We start from the raw sequence: 23,090 nt of genomic DNA on the forward strand, positions 1-23,090 counted from the left end.
TGTTTTTAAACGTGCACTATAAGTACATTTGGATTGGATCATATTTGGAATACTCGCCCATAAAACCACCAAATGCCCCAAAACTCAAATATGCAGGTACATCGACATGTGTTTAATTAAAAAGGTTCCTAGCTTCTCCTTTACAGCTGATGTTCAATATGAATACATCTAGAAAAAAAAATACAATAAAAATGTCTGCCACAGTTATGAAAACGTGCAACAGTCTCAGTCCGCAGAGGTTTTTCCCTCCTGAGTCCAGATTCTGGGATTTAGTCGTCCTGGGACGCCCCCTTCAGACTGGACCGCTGCTTCTTCTGGTCCGCCTGTCCCTGAACGCGGTACAGTTTTTTACGCGCCTCCTTCTGTCTCTTCAGCTTGGCCTCCTCCTGTTTCTCCTTCTGCTGCAGGAACTCCTTGTGTTTGGCGTGCTGCACCACGTGGGCCTTCTTCGTCTTGTAGTTGTGGACCGTGCTGAGAGCTTTGAGCAGAGCCGCCACCTAAAAAAGGAGAAACAGTTTTTAACTACAGCGGTCCAGGTTCTCCAAGCGACAAGAATCCAAAACAAAAGGATCTTGTAGAGATCTCACCTTCTTCTCATGGGGCTCCCGGATCACGCTGGGCCTCTGGAGATCTCTCGGCGTCTTTCCTTTGGCTTGCTGCTGTTTGGGTTTGCTCTTGAAGGGCAGAGCCTTCTGGAGCTCCTTGGGGATGTGCAGACGGTTGAAGTGCCTTTTGGCTCGGACGAGCGGCTGGAAGGGAAACACACACGTCAGGATGCTGGATTACAGATCCTGTATATTTGCACCAGAGAATCCTGTATTCTTTGATCAGACCCCCCTCGGCCTCTACCTTGTACAGAGAGTCCGCGTTGGGTTTGTTGCGGATGCCCAGGTCGAATTTGAGCTGGCCCAGGGTCCTCATGCCCGCCCAGTTGTCCTTGTGACCGACGGGCAGCAGCAGAGAGGTGATGGGGTTGTAGAGCTGAGGGACGGAGACCGGATACCAGGAACGCAGGAACACGACGTCTGCAACAACAACAAAACCCCCGGCATCAAGGTCATCGCTCTCCGAGGACGTTTATGAATACCGTATCACATGTTTTATGTTCTGAGAATAAAAACAGGCCATAAAAAGCAGACACTCACCACTCATAAGCAGCCGGTCCTCAAACGTGGCTCTGTAAGATCCTGGCGGCGTCGACAGCGCCTTCTTGATCTGACCTCTGACCCCCGATACCGTTCGGATAGAAGCACCTTCGAATTTAGCGACCTCCAGCACCGTGTTGAACATCCCCTGTGAGACAAACCTCAATCAAACCGCTGCACTTCAGTAGTGTTAATGTTATTATAGAGCCGTTTCTTCACGTTGAATGGAGGGAAAATCTGCCCTCATTTATAAACATGTTTGTCTTTCTTTAATTCAAAAAGACATTTTGTTCGATGTGCGACGTCAAAATAATCCCTGAAGTTTATGCTTCCAAGTTGATAAAACAATAAAATCATATTATAAAAATGTGGGATTTAAATGGGCAACAAATACGATGCGTCATGCACGATACATACATTTTACAATTCAATACATTATGTTTTGTTTTCCAGGAAGACTGGATTTTAATATAAAAATAAGAATAAGTAGATTTTTTGTCATTTTTTCTGTATACAATATGAACGGGGATGTGATCTAAAAGGGTTAATACGACATTTTTAATTTCAGCTCGACTTTAAACTATTAAAAATCTGTAGTATTTTTGAGAATAAATGCAGTATATTGAATTATACCGCTCTAACACCTCTAATAAAACAGACACTAAAGACATACTTGAGCAAATGATATCTCTATAATGTTGAAATCTATGGACAGAAGCCCATAAAAGTGTCCTACCTTAATGAAGGAGGTGTTCTTGAAGATCTTGTAGGGGTAACCGATGAGTTTGAGCTTCTTCACGATGGTCACAGACTTATCCAGGTCCAGGACGACTCCTGTGGCTGCAATACGGAAATTAGCCTGCAGGAAAAACACAACAGGCATTTATAAGCCTTTAACCTCCTAATCCCATGCAGGTAGTTTTGCATGCAAACATGCCGTCATATACTTCCATCATAATGTTCTAAACCCGTTTACTTCCTTTAACATTTGAATAGATGCTGAACAAAGACAATAATGGGTCTGTAGTTACATAATTACATTCAAATCATTTAGTCAAGGTGTTTCAGACTTGGAGCCACATGAGAGTAACATTTTAAACCCAAACACATCATATGTTAACCATTTAAGTTCTCACTTCTACTGGGATTTAGTTGGAATGTGACGTTCTGCAGAATCCAAAGTGAAAGTGATCTAAAGTGCTGCAACAGGAGACTTACTTTAGTCCCTGCTACTGACTGCACAGCCAGGAAGCCGGTGCCCTGTGGTGTGATGGGACCTTTGGTGACGAGAGACAGAATACGAGTTGTTATTATTGAGCATTTCTTCAGGAATAAAAGGAATTCATCGTAGCCGGAGCAGCGTCTTACCCCAGATGGAGGCTCCACAGTGCATGTGCTGCGGTGTGTATTTGAGCAGGCGGTGGCGTCCGTTGTGATCCTCGATGTGGTAGAGGGGGATGGTCTGGAAGCGCCGCCAGCCCAGCGACAGGATGAGGGGGTCCCTGGTCTTCAGGATGCGGCCGTACCAGCGGTGTTTCTTCAGACGCATCTGCCCGTAAACACACAGGGGGACCGTCTCAAACACAGCTAATTCATCCTCTCGTTCTGTTCAATCCTAGTTATGTGAGTAAATATACCTGCAGGTATCCCACGTTGCCCTCGGCGGAGGCCAGGCCCCCGAGGATGATGGGATAATGGGGATCGAAGTTGGTGATGAACTCACAGGGCAGAGCGGAGATTTCTATCCGGACGTACATTCCCGGTCGGAAGCCTTCGTACTGAACTCTGGTCTCGTCGTCCACGTCCTCGAACTCCGCCCTGTTCAGCTGAGGAAACACATTCAAACACATGAGCCAGGGATAAAAAGGGATCTGATCTTTCTGGAAGTTTGTGGGCATCGAACCCGTCCGGGTACCTCGGCCTGCTTCTGCATCTCCTCCTTCAGGTCGTCGAAGTACGTGGCGTCTCCGTCGTCGTAGTCCGTATCGAAGCGCTCCTTCAGCCTTCGTTTCTTATCCAGACGCTTCTTCTTCTGGACCTCGTCGTCGTCCACCTTCACGCCTTGTGGATTATCATCATCTTCGTCATCATCATCATCATCATCATCACCGTCTTTCCCACCATTCTGCTGGTCACAACGAGTACAAACAATCATCTGACTGAGGAAACTAAAGATATTAATGTTTTCAACATAATAGCAGTCCTTTTTGTGCATCTTTGCATGTAAAGTATTATTATAATTAAATATCCAATGAAGTGATGAATACAGTATTACAAAACCTAATATAATATAAATATATTACAGTCTAGTGGGATAGATGTTATTGTACATGACTAGAACACTGGATATCAGCACTGTTGATGGTGTCTAGATGATCGGCAGTTATTAATACGTTTATTATTCCACATAAATAAAGATAAATACGTACCTCCGGCTGATCCTGCTGAGCCTTTTTGTCCTTGTGGACTTCTCCTGTTTCCAAATCCTCAAAGTCGCCGTACAGCTCCTCTAGACGAGCAAAACAAGAACAAATGAGAACCATGTGGTTTTATTTTGGTGGGAGGGGGGTTGGGGTCGGTTCTCCTTTCTTACCATCTTCCTTCAGCAGTGTGGCGGCATCTTGGTCTTCCTCCCACTTCCCCGTTACAAAGCAGTCCCTGATGGAGTTCAGCATCTGGAAAACAAAAAAACACTTTCATTTGAATACGTTTGTGTATTTAAAATGCACCACGGTCCTCTAAAGAGAAAGTTCCCCCGGTCAAAGGGAGGTTTTTAGGAAGCACCGTACCTCCTCCAGGTCCCAGTTGTGGGAGGAGTCAGCGCTGAAGCGGGAACAGTCGACGCCGTTGACTTGGAACAGTTTGCTCTTGTTCTGAGGTCGGCTGACTCGAAACAACCCGCCCAACTCCTGGTCGTCATCGTCGGAAGCATCCGTCTCCACGACTGAAATCATACCACAGATATAACGGTACGTCTCTTCTATTCAATACATTTCATTGTGCACACAATGCAAACGGAGCCTTCGGCTACCTGAACCATAAACCAGCTTTCTCAGATTGGGGGCGGCTTCTTGTTGCCGTAGAAACGCGGTGGATGCTTTCTGCTGCAGACCCTCCTTCCACCGCAGACAACCTGCCGACGGAAAACAGGAGGATCAACTCAGAGGAAAGAAATGGTCTTCAGTAAAACCCGAAAATCAAAGTATATCCAACTAAAAAACAGATCCACAGTGTGCTTACCCTGCTCTTCTTCCTCCTCTTCCTCATCGCTCTCATTCGCTGTTTGTTTCTTCATTGCAGCGACGAATGCATCTTCCTCTCCGCCCGATTCATCGTCAGACTCCTCTTCCTCCTCTTCATCATCATCATCACTCTCACTCGCTGCTTGTTCCTCCATTGCAGCGACGGCTGGATCATCCTCACCCCCCGATTCATCGTCTTCTTCCTCTTCATCATCATCACTCTCCTCCTCCTCCTCCTCAGAACAGTGTCCAGAGTCTCCTGCTCTCACAGCCTCTTCCTCCTCCTCTTCCTCGCTTACCTCCAGGTCATCTTCACTGTCGGCAAACGCCGGCACCTCGGCGTCCCCGGCCTTCCTCTCCTCCAGTTTCACTTTCTTCACCGGCGGAGCGTCCGTTGTCTTTTCTGTCTCGTCACATTTGGCTCTTGCCTCTTTGAGAAACTTGGACATGTGGTCCTCCTCTTCATCCTCTTCCTGCTCCTCTTGCTCACCATCTGCATCCTCTTCCTGCTCCTCTTGCTCACCATCTTCATCCTCTTCCTGCTCCTCTTGCTCACCGTCTTCACTGTCAGCGTCCTCGTCGTCATCATCACTGGAGCCGCTGACATCCTCATCCTCCTCCTCCTCTTCCCCAGCGAAGACCACCTTCCTCCTCTTCCTCTGGGTGTTCGGGTCCCAGACACTGATTTCCTGAGGACCCTCCTTCTCTCTAAACACACACAAAACAAGAACAGTTGAAGTTATCTGAGAAAAACAAGGCTGCAGCAATATTCTCTGCAGGAGCGAAACAACACAAGGAATTTTCATTTTGGGTTTCGGCGGTCCCTGTGGACGAAAGTGGTTGTGGTAGAGACACCAGAGTCCCTTTGGAAAAGCTTCAGCCTGACTCCGTAGTCCTGGTCCTGGTTCTCCCCTGCCTCCCTTCCTTCTAGCGGGCCCAGTAATACGTCCCGGGCCTCCAACAGAGTGTCGGCTCCTAGAGCTCAATCATTTAAGCCATGTATGAATTCACTGAGAAGGGTCTCACCCGCTCTCCTCGCCGATGTCTTCGGGCTCCAGCGTGGCAGAGCCGCTGAACAGAGACACTTTACTGGCAGCCATCTTGGCATCCAGGGTGGCATGTGTGTCAATGAGAGACTGGACCAGCTCCGTGGTGGGCCGCACCTCCTCCTGAACCGGGGGAGAGAGTAAAAAACAAGACATTAAATCTAATGAAATGCTCACATGTGAAGCACAACATACATGAAGCTTCTAGAAACACACAGTGGAAAGTTTTCTGACACACACACACCTGCTGTTGGTGGACGTGGGCAGCAGGAAGGTCGATATACACGGCGTCTTTGTCGTACACGACCCCCCCGACGCCGGCCATGGGGGCGTAGAGCAGACGCTCCTTCTCATTCAGCGCTCTCTTCTTCCGGGCGCCCGGCAGAGCGCAGGGGTCGGGCAGGAAGTTTACGTCCGCCACCTGAAAGTCCCCGATGCCTGCAGAGACCGACAACCCACAGCTACAATGTTAGCATATAGCGTAGCACGCATCAACCAGACTCCATCCAGAAAACAAGCATTTTAAAAGTAGTTTGCTTGTCGTCTTGCAGACAGACCTAACAAAGCATGACTTCAGACTTTTTATGAATCACCATCATTATGGAGTTATTTCAGCATCTTTTTTTATCTGTTTATTGATATTAAATCACAGCTAAATCGTTTATTTTGGGTTCATCCAGCTGTAGTAAACCAGCTGATGTGTCTTGTGGGATCCAGTGAATACCTAAAGTTACAAAAAGTTCCCGTCAGTCACCAGCGCTAACGTACCTGGGATATGGACCTGGCCTTTGTTTTTCAAATACGTCCCTCGCAGGTAGCCGTAGAGCGAGACTGTCCGGTCACACTTGGGGTCGGTCCTCACCTTCTCGGGGTCAGTTAAGTCCTCCATACTGTTCGAATGCAGAAAGGACAATTAAGAAAACAATAATCGTGACCATAAACAGCAGACACAACATTCCTAAAGCTTTTATTTATCATGTTAGTTAATAATATGAATGTTATTGGAGATGGACTCACCGGTCAGCCAGCACATACGGGTGGGAGGTCTGCCACACCAGAGGACGAAACTTCATGACGGAGATGAAGCGGCCGAGGTTCTTCACTTCCTGAGTCTGATACTCCCCGTAAACCATCCCAGACAGGTAGAAGAGCTTTGCACCCTGATGGGTTCAAACATGAGATTCATCTTCAACGTTCGGGTTATGAACAAAAACGGGGACGTTTTCAGCAGCACGGGTGTGTTGGCGTTTACCTGATACACCTCCGTCCAGAAGCGGTGTTTGAGGTTCTTCTTGGTCTTCCTCAGAGTCTTGTTGTTCTTGAAGGAATCCAGGTGAGTCAGCACGCCCATGATGCGAGGGAAGCCGTGCACCTGGCAGATGTTGAGGAACTCAAACGTCTCCATCTCAAAGCCGAAGCTGGCGTCGATCAGCATCAAAACCTGGAAGGAGAAAAAAAAACCCACATTGTTATTAAGTGAAACTTAAATTTAGTTGAGAACATTTCTAGAGTCTATTCAAGTTATTAAGCGTATTAAGGGTTTTGTGAATGAAGTCAAAATGCTGAGTTGAAATGTTAAATATGAGGTTGAAATAAGAATAAACATCGACTTTTGACATTAAATCAAAGCTTGAGTGACATTTTTCTCGACACAGATTCTGTTCTAAAAATACAAAATAACAATAAAATCTTTCTTCCTCTTCTTTACCCCCATATGCTTAATTCATTAAATGTACTTTTTTCCCCCACAACTCACCAGGTCGGCTACTTTGGCGAGGTCAATCATTGTATTAATATCGTTGTTACACTCCATGAAAGTGAGTCGACGCTTCTTCCCTACAGAAAACATAAAAAGGGGTCTCATCAGATGCACAACAATGATGACATCATGGTTCAACATGCATTTAGGAATGAATGAAGGAAACTGACCAGAGACGATGGTCACAGGACCACATATGTCCCCGAGCTTCTGTCGGGTGAAGTTTTTGATCAGGCAGCGGATCAGGGTGCTTTTTCCCACCTTGGGGGGTCCGACCACTACGATCACAATGGGAGGGGGCTCCAGGGGAGTCCGGTCTACATGGGGGATGTGATGTTTTTTGGTCTTTATGTCCTGTGACCTGAAAGAAAATACACAAAGAGCACAGATGTACCGTTTCTCTTGGAAAATACTGGAATTATTAATTCAAATTGGTGATCATGAAGGCCAATAGAGTAACGTCTCCGTGTGTCTGACACATGAGAGCCATCAGGACTCACCTGTGGAAGGTCTTGGCCATGCGTACGGCCGACTGAACGGCGAACGCTTTGGGGTTGCGTTTCCGAGCATCCTCCTCCGTGGACTCGCCCTGCTTCTTCAGCTTCTTCCTCTCCGCCTTCGGCCCGCTGTGCTTCTGCGTGTGTCGCTTCTGTTCCTTCACTTTCCCGTCCATCCTGTCGGCTTAAGCATTTTAAGATTATTTAATTATTTTTTCATTTGAAAAAAGGTACAGCTTTTCTGACCCAAACTGGAACAGAAACCATTCTACATTTATTTATTTATAATATTCACATTTTATATGGAAAGTTCAAATAGTGTGCTGGGACACACAATATTCACAAGTCATTCTTTTTATGCAACCTTTGTGTCTCCCTACAATAATGTAATAAAAAAACTATTTTAATGGCTTGTACAACATTACATGAATGAAGAACCTCCAGAAAACACGCTGCTGACGTCACTCACGGTTTAATTTTAACGTCTGGATGCAGTTAAACACTTTGTTTTATGTCATCTGTCGTTAAACTAAAGAGGAAAATCATAAATACAAGCTAACACACAGTTCGTGTTTCTCTGCATGTAGCAACGGAGCTAATGCTAATGCTAGCTGACGTCACACACACGTCTGTTACACGTCGAGATGTAAAAAATATAAATTATTAGTTACGAAACCTGAAGTAAATGTTGTATTCTGGTCCCGTCGGTTCTCTGCAGCTCTCACATGTGTGTATTGTAACCTCTAACCCGGAAGTGACCGGCAGCGCAGCCTCAATGTGCGACCGGGTGGAAACAACAACCGTGTACGCTCTTTATTTATTTCATGGCCTTGCCCCACTTTTCCATTTTGTGTTTTAATGGTCTTTCTTAGATGATTGGAACATATTTATTTTGACCGTGTTTACTTTTTGAATCCACGTTTTTTCAGGTTTTATTTTTTTATTTTATTCTATTTTTTTATTATTTTGAAGGACTGCGGTGTTATCGTGTATTGCTTGTGTTTTTTCCTCTACGAGCTGTTTGTATGTGTGTGCTATGTTCAATTAAAAATAATTAAACTAAATAAAAAACAAATGTAAGAAGGTTCCGGTTCCGCCCCGTGAGAAACAAGGAACAGGCGACATCCGCTCTACAATGGCGCCCTCTGCAGCCCTACTGGAGATGTTTATCTTTTTTTATCTTCTTGATCATTTATTGAACAGAATGATGCTGTAACAAACCATACCACTTGATGGTGCCAGCAGATAAATGACAACGTGGATTCAGCACAACAACATTTCAAAAGGGACAAAAATAAAACAGTAATTGGTCCTAGACTACTTCACTGTCTGGTGTTGGATGGACCTGAATCCGAGGTCCTTCATCATCATTACAATCGCTGACGTCATCATCCTCGTCTTGTTAATTGTCCTCGTTGGCATTGTGTTGTGAAGAGACTCTGAGCTGCCCTCGTTGGGTTTCAGAGCCTTTGAACTTCCTCTCGTTAACATCGAGTGCTTGTTCCGTTTCTGATGATCAATTTTCACCTTCCGCCTAACGATATTAGTGCTGTTATTATCCTCAACTAGTTTGCTACAGCTAACCCCCACCCTACCTGAAATCAGAGGTGATGGTGCCACCGGGCCACACTAATCACAGGGCAGCATTGGTGTTCATTGCTTTATTTCATTTCATTGCTCTAAATGTGAGAATTCAAGAAAAATCTAATTTTTGAAAATATATTTTAAAGTGATGAGAAGAGGATTCTGAAAAGTGAAGCCAAATATAAAGTGCCTTAAACCTGCATCCTCTCGACTGGCCATTAGGGGGCGACCCCCTAAGACAGGTGTGTCAAACTGATCCAGTAAAGGGCCGCTGTGGCTGCAGGTTTTCATTCCAACCAAGCAAGAACACACCTGACTCGACTTATTCACCTACCTGATTTGCCTTCACACCTTGATTGGTTGGATCAGGTGTGTTCTTGCTTGGTTGGAATGAAAACCTGCAGCCACAGCGGCCCTTTACTGGATCAGTTTGACACACCTGCCCTAAGAAGTCTGATTACATGGAAGTCTATGAGAAGGTTTGTAACGTTACTCTTAGAGACAAACAAAGGAAAAAAGGTCAAGCCCTCCATAAATAACCTAAAAACACACTGTTTAGATGCGTGTTTGTGACATCTGATGTGCTCTCTGTGACATTTATGTCCGTCCATAGGGAGTTTCCGCCCGTCCGTGGGTGTATATGAGAGTGTGTGTTTAGTCATAATAAAACAGGCCCAGCTCTTCCTGCATATACCCTGTGGACTGATGGGCTGAATGACTGGATCCTTGGCCCATGAAGGAACTGAAGTCTGCTCACGAAGAACAGGAAGAATGGACCAGACGAGGAACTGATTATCACCAGCCGGTCTGACCGACCGGTTGCCGCAGCAGAGAAACAAAAATGATAGTAATAATAATAAGCATACAGATTGTTTATTCATAAATCATCAAGGTTGCTGGAAAATTGTCGTGTCTGCAGAGTGAAAGTGAACTCATGCGGTTCAGAAACACTTTCATGTTTGTGGCTGTGACATGGAAAGTCTAACTGGTTCACTGCTGACACCGTGACTTTTAGCAGACGGATCCACGTTCATAAATGTCCCCATATAATGTTTAGTAAGCAATCCCTTCATTACAGTAGTGGTTACAAAGCAACACTATCATAGTTGTGTTTGTGTCCGGTGATTGTTAGACCAATATTCTCCCTCTTTTAGCTCTCGTTTTGGACTCCACCTGCTAAAAATAACCCAACAAAAAACAATGTAGCCCCGCCCCCTAAACCATCCCCTGCTTTAGTCTATAAATGGACCATAATAGACAACTTGAAATTGTCAAGACCTTAAGTTTATGTTGGTTATTTCCTGTTTTATTCTGAAATTATCAGCCTCGTGTGTGTTTTGCTAGATTTCCAGTCTTTTTGGATGTTGTTTGAGTCTCATCAGCCCTCCGATCGACTTTATGTCCGCCCACCTGTGCCTTTTTATTTATAGGGTCATATTATAACAAACATTATCTCAGGACACTTTACACATCGAACATTTTCAAAGTCAACGAATATCACACTCCGACATCACCAGCAGCGTCACAGCGGAGGGAAAAAACTGCCTTAACAGACTTAGGCAGAAATCTGGAGCAGACCAGGACCAGGACCAGGACCAGGACCAGGTTCCATCATTAGATTATAAACTCATGATTGCAAGTTTTACTGACATAATAAATAGATAAATACATAAATAATAGGGTAAACCTCATAGACTTCTATACAACCAGACTTCTTTTTCACAACCAGAGCAGTTGCCCCCTGATGGCCAGCAGAGAGAATGCAAGTTGTTGGCTTCACTTTTCAGAACCGGAGGTTGACGCCTGATAATATGTTTATTCTACTATCAGTCCTATTAATAAAGAGAAAGACAAGAGAAAGTCTGTTTTTCATAGTTTCCCCCACAGTTTCACATCTACCCACCAGGAGCACACACACACACACACACACACACACACACACACACACACACACACACACACACACACACACACACACACACACACACACACAGAAGAAGAGCAATAAAGTGAGCTGATAAATTGGTCCACTTTCAACGCAGTGGTGTTTGCGGTGGAATGATCCGTCATTTAGCAGAGACGACCCGATGTTATCAGAGAGCGAGAAAGAAACGATGAAGAGATGAATGACACCATAAGAAATCCATAGCCAATATTTCCACATCACTGAGTCTGGCTGTTGCCCCCTGAACAATAAACACACACACACACACACACACACACACACACACACACACACACACAGTTACACGGCAGCGATCTGTGGGCGAACCTTCAATTACAAACAGAGCCGGGTGATGAAACTCCACACGGACGGAGCAGCAAAAGTTAACATCATTATCAGTATATGGCGACACTATTGTGACCTTGTTTTTATTTATTTTAATATTGTATAATGTTGAGGGTGTGTAGGGTCAGGCGAGATTTCCTGCCGGGCGTCACCAACAGGTGTCCGATGGGACATTTCAAGATTTTAAAAAAAACTCACCGGAGCCATAAATTCCATATTTGGTCATCGTGAAATACAAGCTGTGGTGCAAAATGTGAACATCGGCATCCTAGCATGCCTAAAAAATGATAATTTACTGAATTAGAATTCGGCAATGAGCAACAAACACAAACTACAGCTGAGGCTATTTTTAAAACTTTTCCAAAATAGTTCTTGAATTTTTTTGAATTTTATAATTTGTTTTTACATTTGAATTTGATTTACATGCTTAATGATTTTTTTTAGCAGTGCTTTTAATGTTTTATGTAAAGCCCTTTGATCTGCCTTGTTGTTGAAAGATATTTGGATATTTGGCCTGTTGGATGAATGACATTTAGAGCTGGTGATGTGAGATCAAAAGGTCAGGAGACCATCAACATTATTGTAACTCATCCTGGAAGGGGAACATGGATTTCTGCAGCAAAATTATTGAGAAATTTGAACATTTGAGTGTTGACATTTGTTTTAAATCTCTTTCCATCACCATAGCAACCAGTATCTGTGACAGTAAAACTACCCGAGTTACTGCTTCCTTCACCCTACAACGTCACCGTTTGGCCAAACATCCTCCACACTTTTCACCAACGGACTCCATGTCACGGAATCTGAAGTCTGTATTTAGCTGCATGACTTTCTGAAATAGGCAACATTAATCCACATACACATGAACACATGCGTGACCTATGAGCTGGCCTCCATCCACTGCTTTCACTTCCTTGTTTTGGATCTGCAGATTCCCCTCATGACAGCAGCCGCTTGTCATTACGGCCGAGACAACAAACTTCAGTCCGTGTCGAGAAACACGACAAGCCTGCTGCTGTTTCCTTCGTTTAACTATTTCAACTTGAGCAAGAAATCCAGGTGACGCTGTGTGTTGTAGGTGTATTTATTCATTATTGGTGCAATTTAAAGGGTTTCCAGTACGTTTTTTTATTAACTTCCTTTATTGTTCATCTTCATCATCATCTTCTTCTTCTTCTTGTGCTTCTTGTTGTTGTTTTTGTTGTTGGAGTTGTTCTTTTTCTTCTTCATCATCATCTTCTTCTTCTTTTTCTTCACCTATGACTTGTTGGTTTTTTGTTTAAATCAAACTAATCCTTCCGTTGCCTCCACAGGAAATGATGAGAAAGTCTTTTTGTAGAAGAGAGTTATTCTGATATTACACTGTATTATCTGTTCAATAATTGAGCCTGCACCTCACTGAAAGATCACAATATCTATTTCCTGTCTGACTCATGATCTGTTTGCATGCTACGCACACACACACACACACACACACACACACACACACACACACACACACACACACACACACACACACACACACACTGTGCTGCCCTCACCTGTATCACTGTTCAGGTAATTAAGTCATCTCTCCATCATCTCACCATCTTCCCTCTGAAGCTGATAATGAGAGTCATTTGGATGTTTTTGAGGATCTTCAGGAGGGACTCTCACAGCAAAACAGGAAATTCAAACAATTACTCACAATTACTTTTATACATGTTTTTTTCCCACAGTCTGCCTTGCTCTATCTTTATTTTTCCTTTCTATGGTAACCTCTCTCAGAAAAGGGGTCCGAACATTCATTTATTTATTTAGTTAATTTACTCCCAGCTTTGCTGCTGTGTGAGTAAACACGGGACGATATGAACATCTCCTGGTCAAAATAATTGCGATATATTATCCCGATAATCATCAAAAGAAACAAATATTGCTATTGCATCACAGATAAGACGTACATTTTTTAACATTGTGCACTTTTTACTTTTTTTACGTAACATTTGTGTGATATATGTCGTATAATTATTCATCTACGTAGTGAAAAACAATCAAATTAACTTAAATAAGATGATCAGAAATCATAAGGAGTCATCATGATGATAAATAAATAAGGGATTCAGAGATTTTGGATCCTGAGCTCTGTTTTTTTTTTACTTCCCTCCCATGATAGTGAACTCGACAGCTTTGTGAAGATCTCTACGAAGATCCCGATAATGGAAATTCAAGTGTTTTTTTGAAATCCCGCAGAAACCAAACCTCCCTCAGCTGACAGCATTCAGCCGCTGTGAATGCTCTGAGGGAAAGATGCTGAGCTCAGTCATCCCAGGAATGTCCAACAGGAAACCAGAGGACCAGGGACCCATCACCTCTCCTCCACTGTCACCCAGCCCACAAAGACCTGCGCAGGTTCCACCCGCTCATACGTCACCCATCCGTCCATCCACCTGTCAGGCCGTGGCGGGACCCAGCGCGGCCGACAGACGTGAGCCGCCGTCAGGTTGAGTCTTTCCTTACGAGGGCCCCTCTCGGAGCTGTCCAAGGGCCCCGTAGGAGCCTGGAGTGCCGCGCCAGCTCAATCTTAGTAGCGGACAAAGTGAAGAGAGCGGGAGCCGTCCCATCAGTCTCCATTATGGGACGGTTGTTGTTGCTCCGCTGTCGTGTTCCTGTGGTACTCCAAGGGAGACGCTGTCTCATACATCATCGGGGAACAAAGGGCCTGGCCGGGGGGGAGGCTGGGGGAGTGGAGGTGGGAGGAGGTGAGTCCTTCCTGCCCCTGAGACACACACACACACACACACACACCAACCCCCCTCCTCAAGCTCCACACCAGCCCTCCACTGGCGGGGAAGTTCTCCTCAACTTGAGGCGACTTTAAGATCTTCTCTCAGATAATAATCGCCGACTGCAAGAATAAATATCGACTTGTATGATTTTAAAGCATTATAAGGGACACAATGCTGTACTAGCATGGGGTGGATCCTCCATCCTGATGTGTTCATCAACCTCATCATCAATCATTCTGGAGGCATTTAAGATGTCTCATTATAAACTCCACAACAATACAATAGAATGGAATGATTCCACTGCAATCTGAAGAAGAACATAGTATTTACTATACTCCAACCAAACAATTCTGGGGCTCAAAGGTCAAGGGTCAACGATGATGATCAGTGTTTGGAGCCACTAGCCTCCGGATGTGTTATTATTAGTGTGCAGTATTTGGATCTGGGAGGTTTCACGTCATTTACTAGAAAAGCACAGATGTGTGAGTCAGAGGAGAGGCTCTGAATGTGACGAGCAGAGCATTAGCATAGCAATGGGCCGCTCTGCTGTCCATACAGCAGCGCCGATCAGCCCTCCCCCATCAACCGCCAACACTCATATCAACAGTTTATTCCTCTCGGGACCGTTTTCAAGATTGGATGAATCGTTCTGGAGCCTTTCAATAATAATAATAATGATGATGAAAGTTTAATTCATCACATACAGGGTAGTTTACAGAGTATTTACAGAGGGAGGGGCATGTCTGGAAGGGGCTATAGGTATACGTAGAGCCAGGAGACCCACTGGAGTCAGACCGTTTACACAGAGGTAATAGTTTCCATCAAAGCAGCGACAGCAGTGACAAACAGGCTGGTTCCGCCCCATTGTGTTACACTTTTACTGCTCGGAGGCCTGATGGATAGAGATGCAGTGGATTTCATCATCAGCTTTGGACGTAGGGATCATTTGTCACAGAGCTAAACCAAAACCCCAACACTTCAGTTTGTGTTCGGGTCTCATAAGAGTAAAGAACAGATCAGTTATCATGTGATCACTATCAGCCCTTCTAAGTGTGACTTCATGGTCCCCCAGAGGTCTAGATAGTAGCTCACATTAGTCCAGAGACCAAACCAGACCATGTGGAGGAACCAGAGACTGTCTGTGGTCCCCCAGAGATCTAGATAGTAGCTCACATTAGTCCAGAGACCAGACCAGACTATGTGGAGGAACCAGAGACTGTCTGGGGTCCCCCAGAGGTCTACGATAGTGGCTCACATTAGTCCAGAGACCAGACCAGACCATGTGGAGGAACCAGAGACTGTCTGTGGTCCCCCAGAGGTCTACGATAGTAGCTCACATTAGTCCAGAGACCAGACCAGACCATGTGCAGGAACCAGAGACTGTCTGTGGTCCCCCAGAGGTCTAGATAGTAGCTCACATTAGTCCAGAGACCAGACCAGACCATGTGCAAGAACCAGAGACTGTCTGTGGTCCAAACAACTCTGCTGTATTTATGTCTAGATGACCTTATATGGAGTGTTGATGGAGCAGCTACAATGTTAGCGTAGCCTAGCATTTATCAACCAGACTCCATTCAGAAAACCAGCGTTTTAAAAGTTGTTTGCTTGTCGTCTTGCAGACAGAGTTAACAAAGCATGACTTCAGACTTCTTTACTAATCACCATCATTATAGACATCAACATCCTTTGTAATCTGTTTATTGCTATTAAATCAAACACATATTATAGTTGGATAGATAGATCAGAAACATAAAGTGTCTCTATGTGTGTGAGTGTGTGTGTAGCATTGCCTTGGCTGTCATCATTCCTAATCCAGACTTCTCAGCTTGGTGGTCAGGGTCTGCAGCCCAACCACGAACAACAAAGAGAGAGAGAGAGTGTGTGTGTGTGTGTGTGTGTGTGTGTGTGTGTGTGTGTGTGTGTGTGTGTGTGTGTGTGTGTGTGTGTGTGTGTGTGTTGTGAGAGAGAGAGAGAGAGAGAGAGAGAGAGAGAGAGAGAGAGAGAGAGAGAGAGAGAGAGAGAGAGAAAACTTTAAAAACGTTATTGTTGTGTGAAGCTGTTAAAGTTAGCTTCATAATTGAAGGTCAACCTTACAGCAAAGTGTTATTATGTTAAATTCATCTAGAAAACTTATTTTCTCATGATTGAAATTAACATTGAATTATATAGTATAACAAACACAGTGTGCATCAAGAGCACCTTTCTATAGAATGTCACATTTCAGGGTCGTGACGAGGTTGTGTGGGTTCCTGCTGACGGATCCGACATGGACGTCTGAAGAAAGCATCTTCTTGATGGAAAGAACAAACATTAGCATTACATCGTCTCCTGCCGCTTCACACTCAAGTTATGCAGACATTTTTTTTTTCCGGCAAGCTTATGAATTTTAAATCTTTGGCTCCGGTTGTTAGCGTTCTTTGACAGACAACAACAGAGTTGGGCTTCATTCTCAATGATGGCCTGATTCAATGAGGCCAAAAGTGAGGGGGGGCAACAAATAAAAGACTTTCCTCATGTTCTCAACCGTGGAACACAATCGCGAAATAATGACAACTCTGATGACAGAGAACAGGCGGCGTATTGACGGCGCACAAAGGCCACGTTGACGGGTCGCGCTAAGTGATCCATAAGCAGCTGTTATCATTGTTTCTTTGTCTCAATATGCTGATTCCAGAGGACGAAGGAATGTGTGTGAATATTTCTGTGTGTGTGTTCACTCACACGTATTGGTGCATACTTGAATGTTATACATGCACCTGTGCTTCCACCCGTCTGTCCACATATAGATATTGTCCAACACGTCGTGTATGTGTGTATTTGTATGTGTTTTTATATTCCGATGCAAATTGTGGTCAGACGGGACAATGGTTTGTTCCATTCAGGGTCGCTTGGCCTCATGGGGATGCTTGCTTGACTTCTCCGCAATGTTAGTCATGCACATTTTTACAGGCCGAGAATAATGTCGGCTTTATGTTCTCCGAGGAACGGCAGGAATTGCAAATACGATCTCGGACAAACGGGGGGCTTTTTTTTTTTTACAATTTTGTCCTCAGTAAATAATTTAGAAAATATTGTTTTATGCTTTCAGCAGATAAAATACCTCGAGCTGGTCGGTGGCCCTGAAGATTCAGGCCTATAGAGACCCAGTGGAGAGACCCCCTATTACATATAATATAAAACTGTGTTCCTTATTAAACTGGCCAATAATAATATGTAGTGCAGCCTATGTGCCATGTATAACACTTTTTAATGATGTACGTAAAAAATGCTAAGCCATTAAAATAATAAATACATTTGTTTACTAAATCTAACCAAATTAACCTCTATTGAGTTGGTTTTAAAGACACTGTTTGCATATTATAAGAGGAAACTTAACATTTATTTTGAAATGACACCATCTATATCAGGGGTGATGGCTCTTGATAGGAAAAAGGTTCTCCATCCCAACAATACTACTAAAAACAAACCCAGCCACTGAGCTGATGGCTGTGTGTAAACATGCTCCTTTAAGAAACCTCCAACCTGTGGAAGAGATGAATAAACAATTAAACCAAAGGATGATTTCATAGACTACCTGTCTGCCCGACGCTCTGGGATGCCAAATACATTTAATTACTTTACCACATGCCTTATCTAATGATGACCAACGTCTCTAAGCAACGCGGTCTCATCTTCTAGAGCAATGACACCGTGCATGTGTCAACCACACGGAAGTGTGTGTGTGTGTGTGTGTGTGTGTATGTGTGTGTGTGTGTGTGTGTGTGTGTGTGTGTGTGTGTGTTAACCTATAATGAACTGTCCTCATTATTTCTCAAGAGGAAGTAGCTCTCTTTGTGTCTCCTCACCGGTCATAGAGAATGCAACACGGACAAAACGCTGAGTTAGTCTCACAAAAAAAAAAAAATACACACATGTAAAGTAGGCACTCGAATCATAACCCGCACACAAATGTACCGTTCAAACACACACAAACACACACACACACACACACACACACACACACACACACACACACACACACAAACACACACACACACATGGACACATGCGATCAGTGGAGTGCTTTTGCTCAGACCGTGTTTGGGTGACTCAGCCCTGGGCTTTGTTGTCGGGTTAACCACGTTCACTTCCTCCTGCTCCAGAAGGCCGCGGCCGGCAGGGAACGCTGCTGCCGTTTGATTGGCCGACTGCTTTTTTTTCCCCCGACATCCCATAAATGTCAAATAGGACATAATGACCAGGTGTATGACCTCATAACTCACTGATGAAATACGTTGATGGTCCTCGCCTCTCACAATGACCCGTATGCAGTGGCGCAAAAAGTGGGTATGCACTATACGGGGCGCCAAAGTGATGTAAAAACACACGCCCCTAAACCCTAAACTTAGAGCTAAACCTAATCCTTAATGCCTGGTGCTATCTGGTCATGTAACTACATATAATTATGTTAGACCTATATTGGTTAATATACTTTAAAATAAACCTTTATTATTTAAGTCCAGCACACTTATTTGTTTTTTGTGTTGTTTGTTTGTTGTTGGTGGACCCCTGTGCAATCTGCACTGGCAATTACATTGACCCCAGTCCACAATAGATGGAGTATTCATGGATTATTCCTTTAATTGTATTTACTTCATTAAATATTGTATTAATTGGATTTATTGAATTAAATTCTGTAGATTGTGTGGTTCGGAACAGCATGTTCACTCAGCCATTGGTAGAGGATGATAGAGGATGCGACGTTAACAGGAAGGGTTGTGGAGAGTTCAATGGCCTGTCTGGCCTTTCCCTCTGCATCTCCATCCATCGCTAGGATATCTGGGAAATGTAGTCTCACTGAAAAATCGGTCTCAGCTTTCCCCTGTTTTTCTCTGGAAGTATGGGTCCTAATCTTACACAATCACACACTGGTGTCTGTTAAAAACGAGCTGCTCAAGCAAGTGCTCCACTGTCCATGTTTACGTGATTTGTTTCACTTTTATTTACTGATGAAACTACATGTCCCATGCTGCCTTTCGTGTAGTGCGCAGGCCCCGCGAGCGCGGACGAGCAAGAGGGGGAATCGTTGAGGGGGGAAATGACTGGAGGGGAAGTCTCTTATCTCGGGATGAAATTAGACATAACGACCATGAATTGCGGTTTGTTTTTATATTAAAGTCGCTTTTCTGTGTTTTTTTATGGACTTTTTTGACATCGGAGGATTCGCACGGCGGTTTGTGTGTGTTTGCGGTCGGAGACTCGGGAGCCGATAACCGTTAGTTCGCTTTTCCCCGCAGCCAGAAAATGCCGCGGGACAACGAAACTCCTCTCATCCAGCAGATAGCAACGCAAGCCTACACGGCTTTCCAAGGCTTCAAGGCGAAGTCGGCCAACGGGGATGATAACAATAAAGTCGTTGCGGACGGGCAGCAGAATGAACTGATCTCCTTGGTGACCGCGGCCAGGGCTGCCGACCTGAACATCGCTCCCCGGAAACGGAGCTCCGGGGCGGCGGGGCACCTCCAGAGCTCCCCGGTGTCCTACATGCACATCTGCGAGACGGAGGTGTTCAGCATGGGGGTGTTCCTGTTGGCGACCGGGACCTCCATACCGCTGCACGACCACCCGGGCATGAACGGGATGCTGAAGGTCTGGTACACACCGTCGTGTTATTACGGCCCCTTGTTTTGTTAGCTAACCCTTAATTTGTTCAAGCTAGATGCTAGCTGTAGCTAGGGAGGTTAGCCTGTGTGTCAGACACGTGACCAGAAACGGTTTTATGGCTCAATCAGCATCATTTTAATGAGGTTCAGAAAACATGTGGTTCACACTCTTATTTATTTATATATATATATATATATATATATATATATATATATATATATATATATAGTATCCCCCCCCCCCCCCGACCCTGAGGGTCCTTCAAACGTCCACCTTCTCTGCATGCTAATTGATAAAATAAATACATTTGCATCAATTGACTACAGTTCAATAGCTGTGTTATTTCAATAATTATGCATTTTGCATATTCCTGTATACATTTTTTTAATTGAATTACTACAAACTAAACAATTGAATATTATACAATTTTAGGAACACAATTGTACATCATTTCGGTCCTGTTTCATTTACAAATACGTCGCCATAAAGAAGATAGATACTCTGGAAATAATGTTTCAGCTTGACATTAAGCTCAGGAAAATAAAAGACTAGCACCAGGAAAATAATGAAAAATATCACCTTTTGATTGATGATCCCACGTTCTCTCTGTCAAAGTTTTGGGGAGAAATCTTGATCATTAAAAAAAGAGCGCTATATTGTTTTTAAATCAAGAGACACCTTCAAAGACAAAATGTCTTCAATATTAGAATCAAGGATGATTATTTATTATTATTTCTTTCTTTTTTCTATTGTGATCCATGATAAAGTCCTGTATCACCCCCTCCTAGTAACCTGTGTACTACTGGTGTTATCAGGAGGATTGTCCTCTGACTGTATCTTGTCTCTTTGTCAGGTTCTCTACGGGAAGGTGAGCGTCCGCTGTTTTGACAAGTTGGAGGACGACCAGACCGTCGGCACCGTCCCGCCTCGTTTCGAGCCCCCGCTGGCTCCTTTCCAGACGACCTCCCTGCGGCGCTCCGTGCTCCGCTCGGTCGTCGAGTACTCGGAGACCAGCGGGCCGTGCCTCCTCACTCCTCTACGGGATAACCTCCATCAGATCGACACAGTCGGGGGGCCGGCGGCTTTCCTGGACATCCTGGCACCTCCGTACAATCCAGACGACGGACGGGACTGTCACTATTACAAAGTCCTGCAAACTGTGGCGGAGGGGGGGGCGGATAGGAAGAGCAACGAGGGGGAGAAAGAAGAGGAGTCATGGCTGCTGGAAATCCCTCAGCCGGAGGACTTCTGGTGTGGGGGGGAAGCCTACCCGGGCCCTGAAGTCTCTTTCTGAATGAAACCTCATCAGAGGGACTGAACTGCAGGATACGACGGTGAAAACACGGGGATATCCATCCATCCACAGGCGGATGCTCCACAGAGAGGTCAAACACGAGGATCATTACTACCTGGAACTCAAAAGGGGTTGGGTGCCTTGCTCAGGGGATGAGACAGCACGAGGACTACTGGACTGCCTTCCACAAATCCTTAAAAATCTCATCGGTACTGAGAGAAAAGAGTTGTTAAAGAAATATGTTGCCTTGTACACACATGAATGTCATTAGCCAATCGGTCTGAGGATGCCGGGGCGATCGCTGTCTTCTGGGAGGCTTGAATGCCTTTTACACATTATTTTTATTTTCCACATCATGTCTTAATGCTTGTACCTCAAGACCTGTCTGCCTTATTTGTGATCATGTACACGCTTATTTATACACGCTTATTTCTTCTTCCAAAGTGCACACACTATATATATACATTTTTATTGTTATGTGATGTCATTAACTTATTCCAGGTTCCTACACCGGTTTGATCGGGAATATAATCTGGTGTCCAGTGACTTCTGTGTATCGTTGCTGTCGGGTGGAAACCTTGTATGTCCAAAAACAACTCTTCAGCACCCTAATCATATATTTATATGTGATCAGAAACTCTCATGTAGGGCTGCACGATAAATCGTTGCAGCATCACCATGGCGATGTGCACAGATACTTGGTGACGTCACCACTTCACTGAAGAAAAAACTTTGTTTACTACAGCACATAGCTGTTTATCAAGAGTCTTAACTGCTTTAAAGAGGACCAGATTGATGCATTTAAACTTAAAAATGAAGTCTACAAAATGAAAGGTGAATAATCACATTTTTAGCATTTCAATATATATATTGCAGGAAAACAATATTGCAATGTCTGTGTCTGTTTCCCCACAATATATTGCATTCATATTTTATACATGTACACTACAGTGCCAGTAGCATTGATTGATGAAAAATAGGAAATATGGAGGTACAAGGTTTCTGCCCTACAGCAACAATAATCTGTGATGTATTATATTGTCTTTGTACTACTACACTACTACTTCTGATATGGTCTAGGGTTGGCCCCATCAATCAAGTATAACAAGATCATTTGTCAAAATACCTCAATATGGATGTTGTGACCATATTGAAGCGTTGACCATTGGTGCATTAAAAAATATTTTTCTTCAAAGTGACATCTCTTTACTGTAATCCAGCCTTTAAAACCACAAAAAGACAATCCTTATTATATAAGAATATACAACATGAAACACGATGTCTAGTCTAAAATCATAAATTTGATATTTGTCTTCAAAGACAAAGTCTTCAAACCCAATCCAGAAGATCTCAATGACGGCCTTCACTACCTTTTACATATCACTATATCTATAAATATATATATTTATATATATTGTTGTTTAGTCTTTGCAGAGCACCAGCCTCTTTGGCCTGTATTCCACTTCACACAGGCCTGTATGCCAGTTTGACCACGATTCTGTCAGTCTGACGTTGAATGTTTGTGATCAATAAAATAAATGGGAATAATCATGGAACATGTAGTTGGTGTTTTTTTGGATTCCCCACTGAGCTGTAATGTGCCAGCGATCTTATTATTTGACCTCCGTGGAGTTCAGTTCCCCTCCGAGGAACAGAGACTCCCACAAAATCATTCTACAAGAGCATCCAAAATAATCTACTTTTGTAGAGCGCAATTTCTGTTTAACCCCCCCATAGCCTTTTTTTATTACAAAGGCAACCTTCATCCAACCAACCAGGGGTCCTTAACCCTCATTCTACCACCCAGGGGTCATTAACCCACAAC

General features: G+C 44.1%; 2 protein-coding genes across 3 annotated transcripts; one reads left to right on the forward strand and one right to left on the reverse strand.

The window, feature by feature from the left end:
• Window positions 1–91: 91 nt before the first annotated feature.
• bms1 (BMS1 ribosome biogenesis factor) lies at window positions 92–8,453 on the reverse strand. Of its 2 annotated transcripts, none has more exons than XM_084039583.1 (23): window positions 8,366–8,453; window positions 7,693–7,873; window positions 7,363–7,553; window positions 7,190–7,269; window positions 6,686–6,874; window positions 6,451–6,593; window positions 6,202–6,323; window positions 5,678–5,871; window positions 5,414–5,556; window positions 4,386–5,095; window positions 4,177–4,278; window positions 3,935–4,089; window positions 3,739–3,820; window positions 3,575–3,654; window positions 3,061–3,270; window positions 2,783–2,971; window positions 2,514–2,694; window positions 2,364–2,422; window positions 1,882–2,004; window positions 1,146–1,293; window positions 850–1,025; window positions 588–749; window positions 92–497 (listed from the first exon to the last, which is right to left on the reverse strand). In XM_084039583.1, exons 2-23 carry the CDS (start codon window positions 7,863–7,865, stop codon window positions 270–272), a joined length of 3,840 nt encoding a protein of 1,279 aa, XP_083895709.1. In that variant the 5' UTR covers window positions 7,866–7,873; window positions 8,366–8,453; the 3' UTR covers window positions 92–269. The 2 variants fall into 2 exon arrangements, with proteins under 2 accessions (XP_083895709.1, XP_083895708.1); XM_084039582.1 differs by having other exon boundaries at window positions 3,061–3,273.
• A 10,937-nt stretch (window positions 8,454–19,390) lies between these two features.
• On the forward strand, window positions 19,391–22,796 carry adoa (2-aminoethanethiol (cysteamine) dioxygenase a). The gene is made up of 2 exons (XM_084002201.1): window positions 19,391–19,956; window positions 20,825–22,796. The coding sequence occupies exons 1-2, from the start codon at window positions 19,612–19,614 to the stop codon at window positions 21,263–21,265; spliced, it is 786 nt and encodes a 261-aa protein (XP_083858327.1). The 5' UTR covers window positions 19,391–19,611; the 3' UTR covers window positions 21,266–22,796.
• Window positions 22,797–23,090: the final 294 nt, after the last annotated feature.

This window comes from Eutrigla gurnardus (assembly GCF_963514095.1).
Source record: "Eutrigla gurnardus genome assembly, chromosome: 22".
NCBI lineage: Eukaryota > Metazoa > Chordata > Actinopteri > Perciformes > Triglidae > Eutrigla > Eutrigla gurnardus.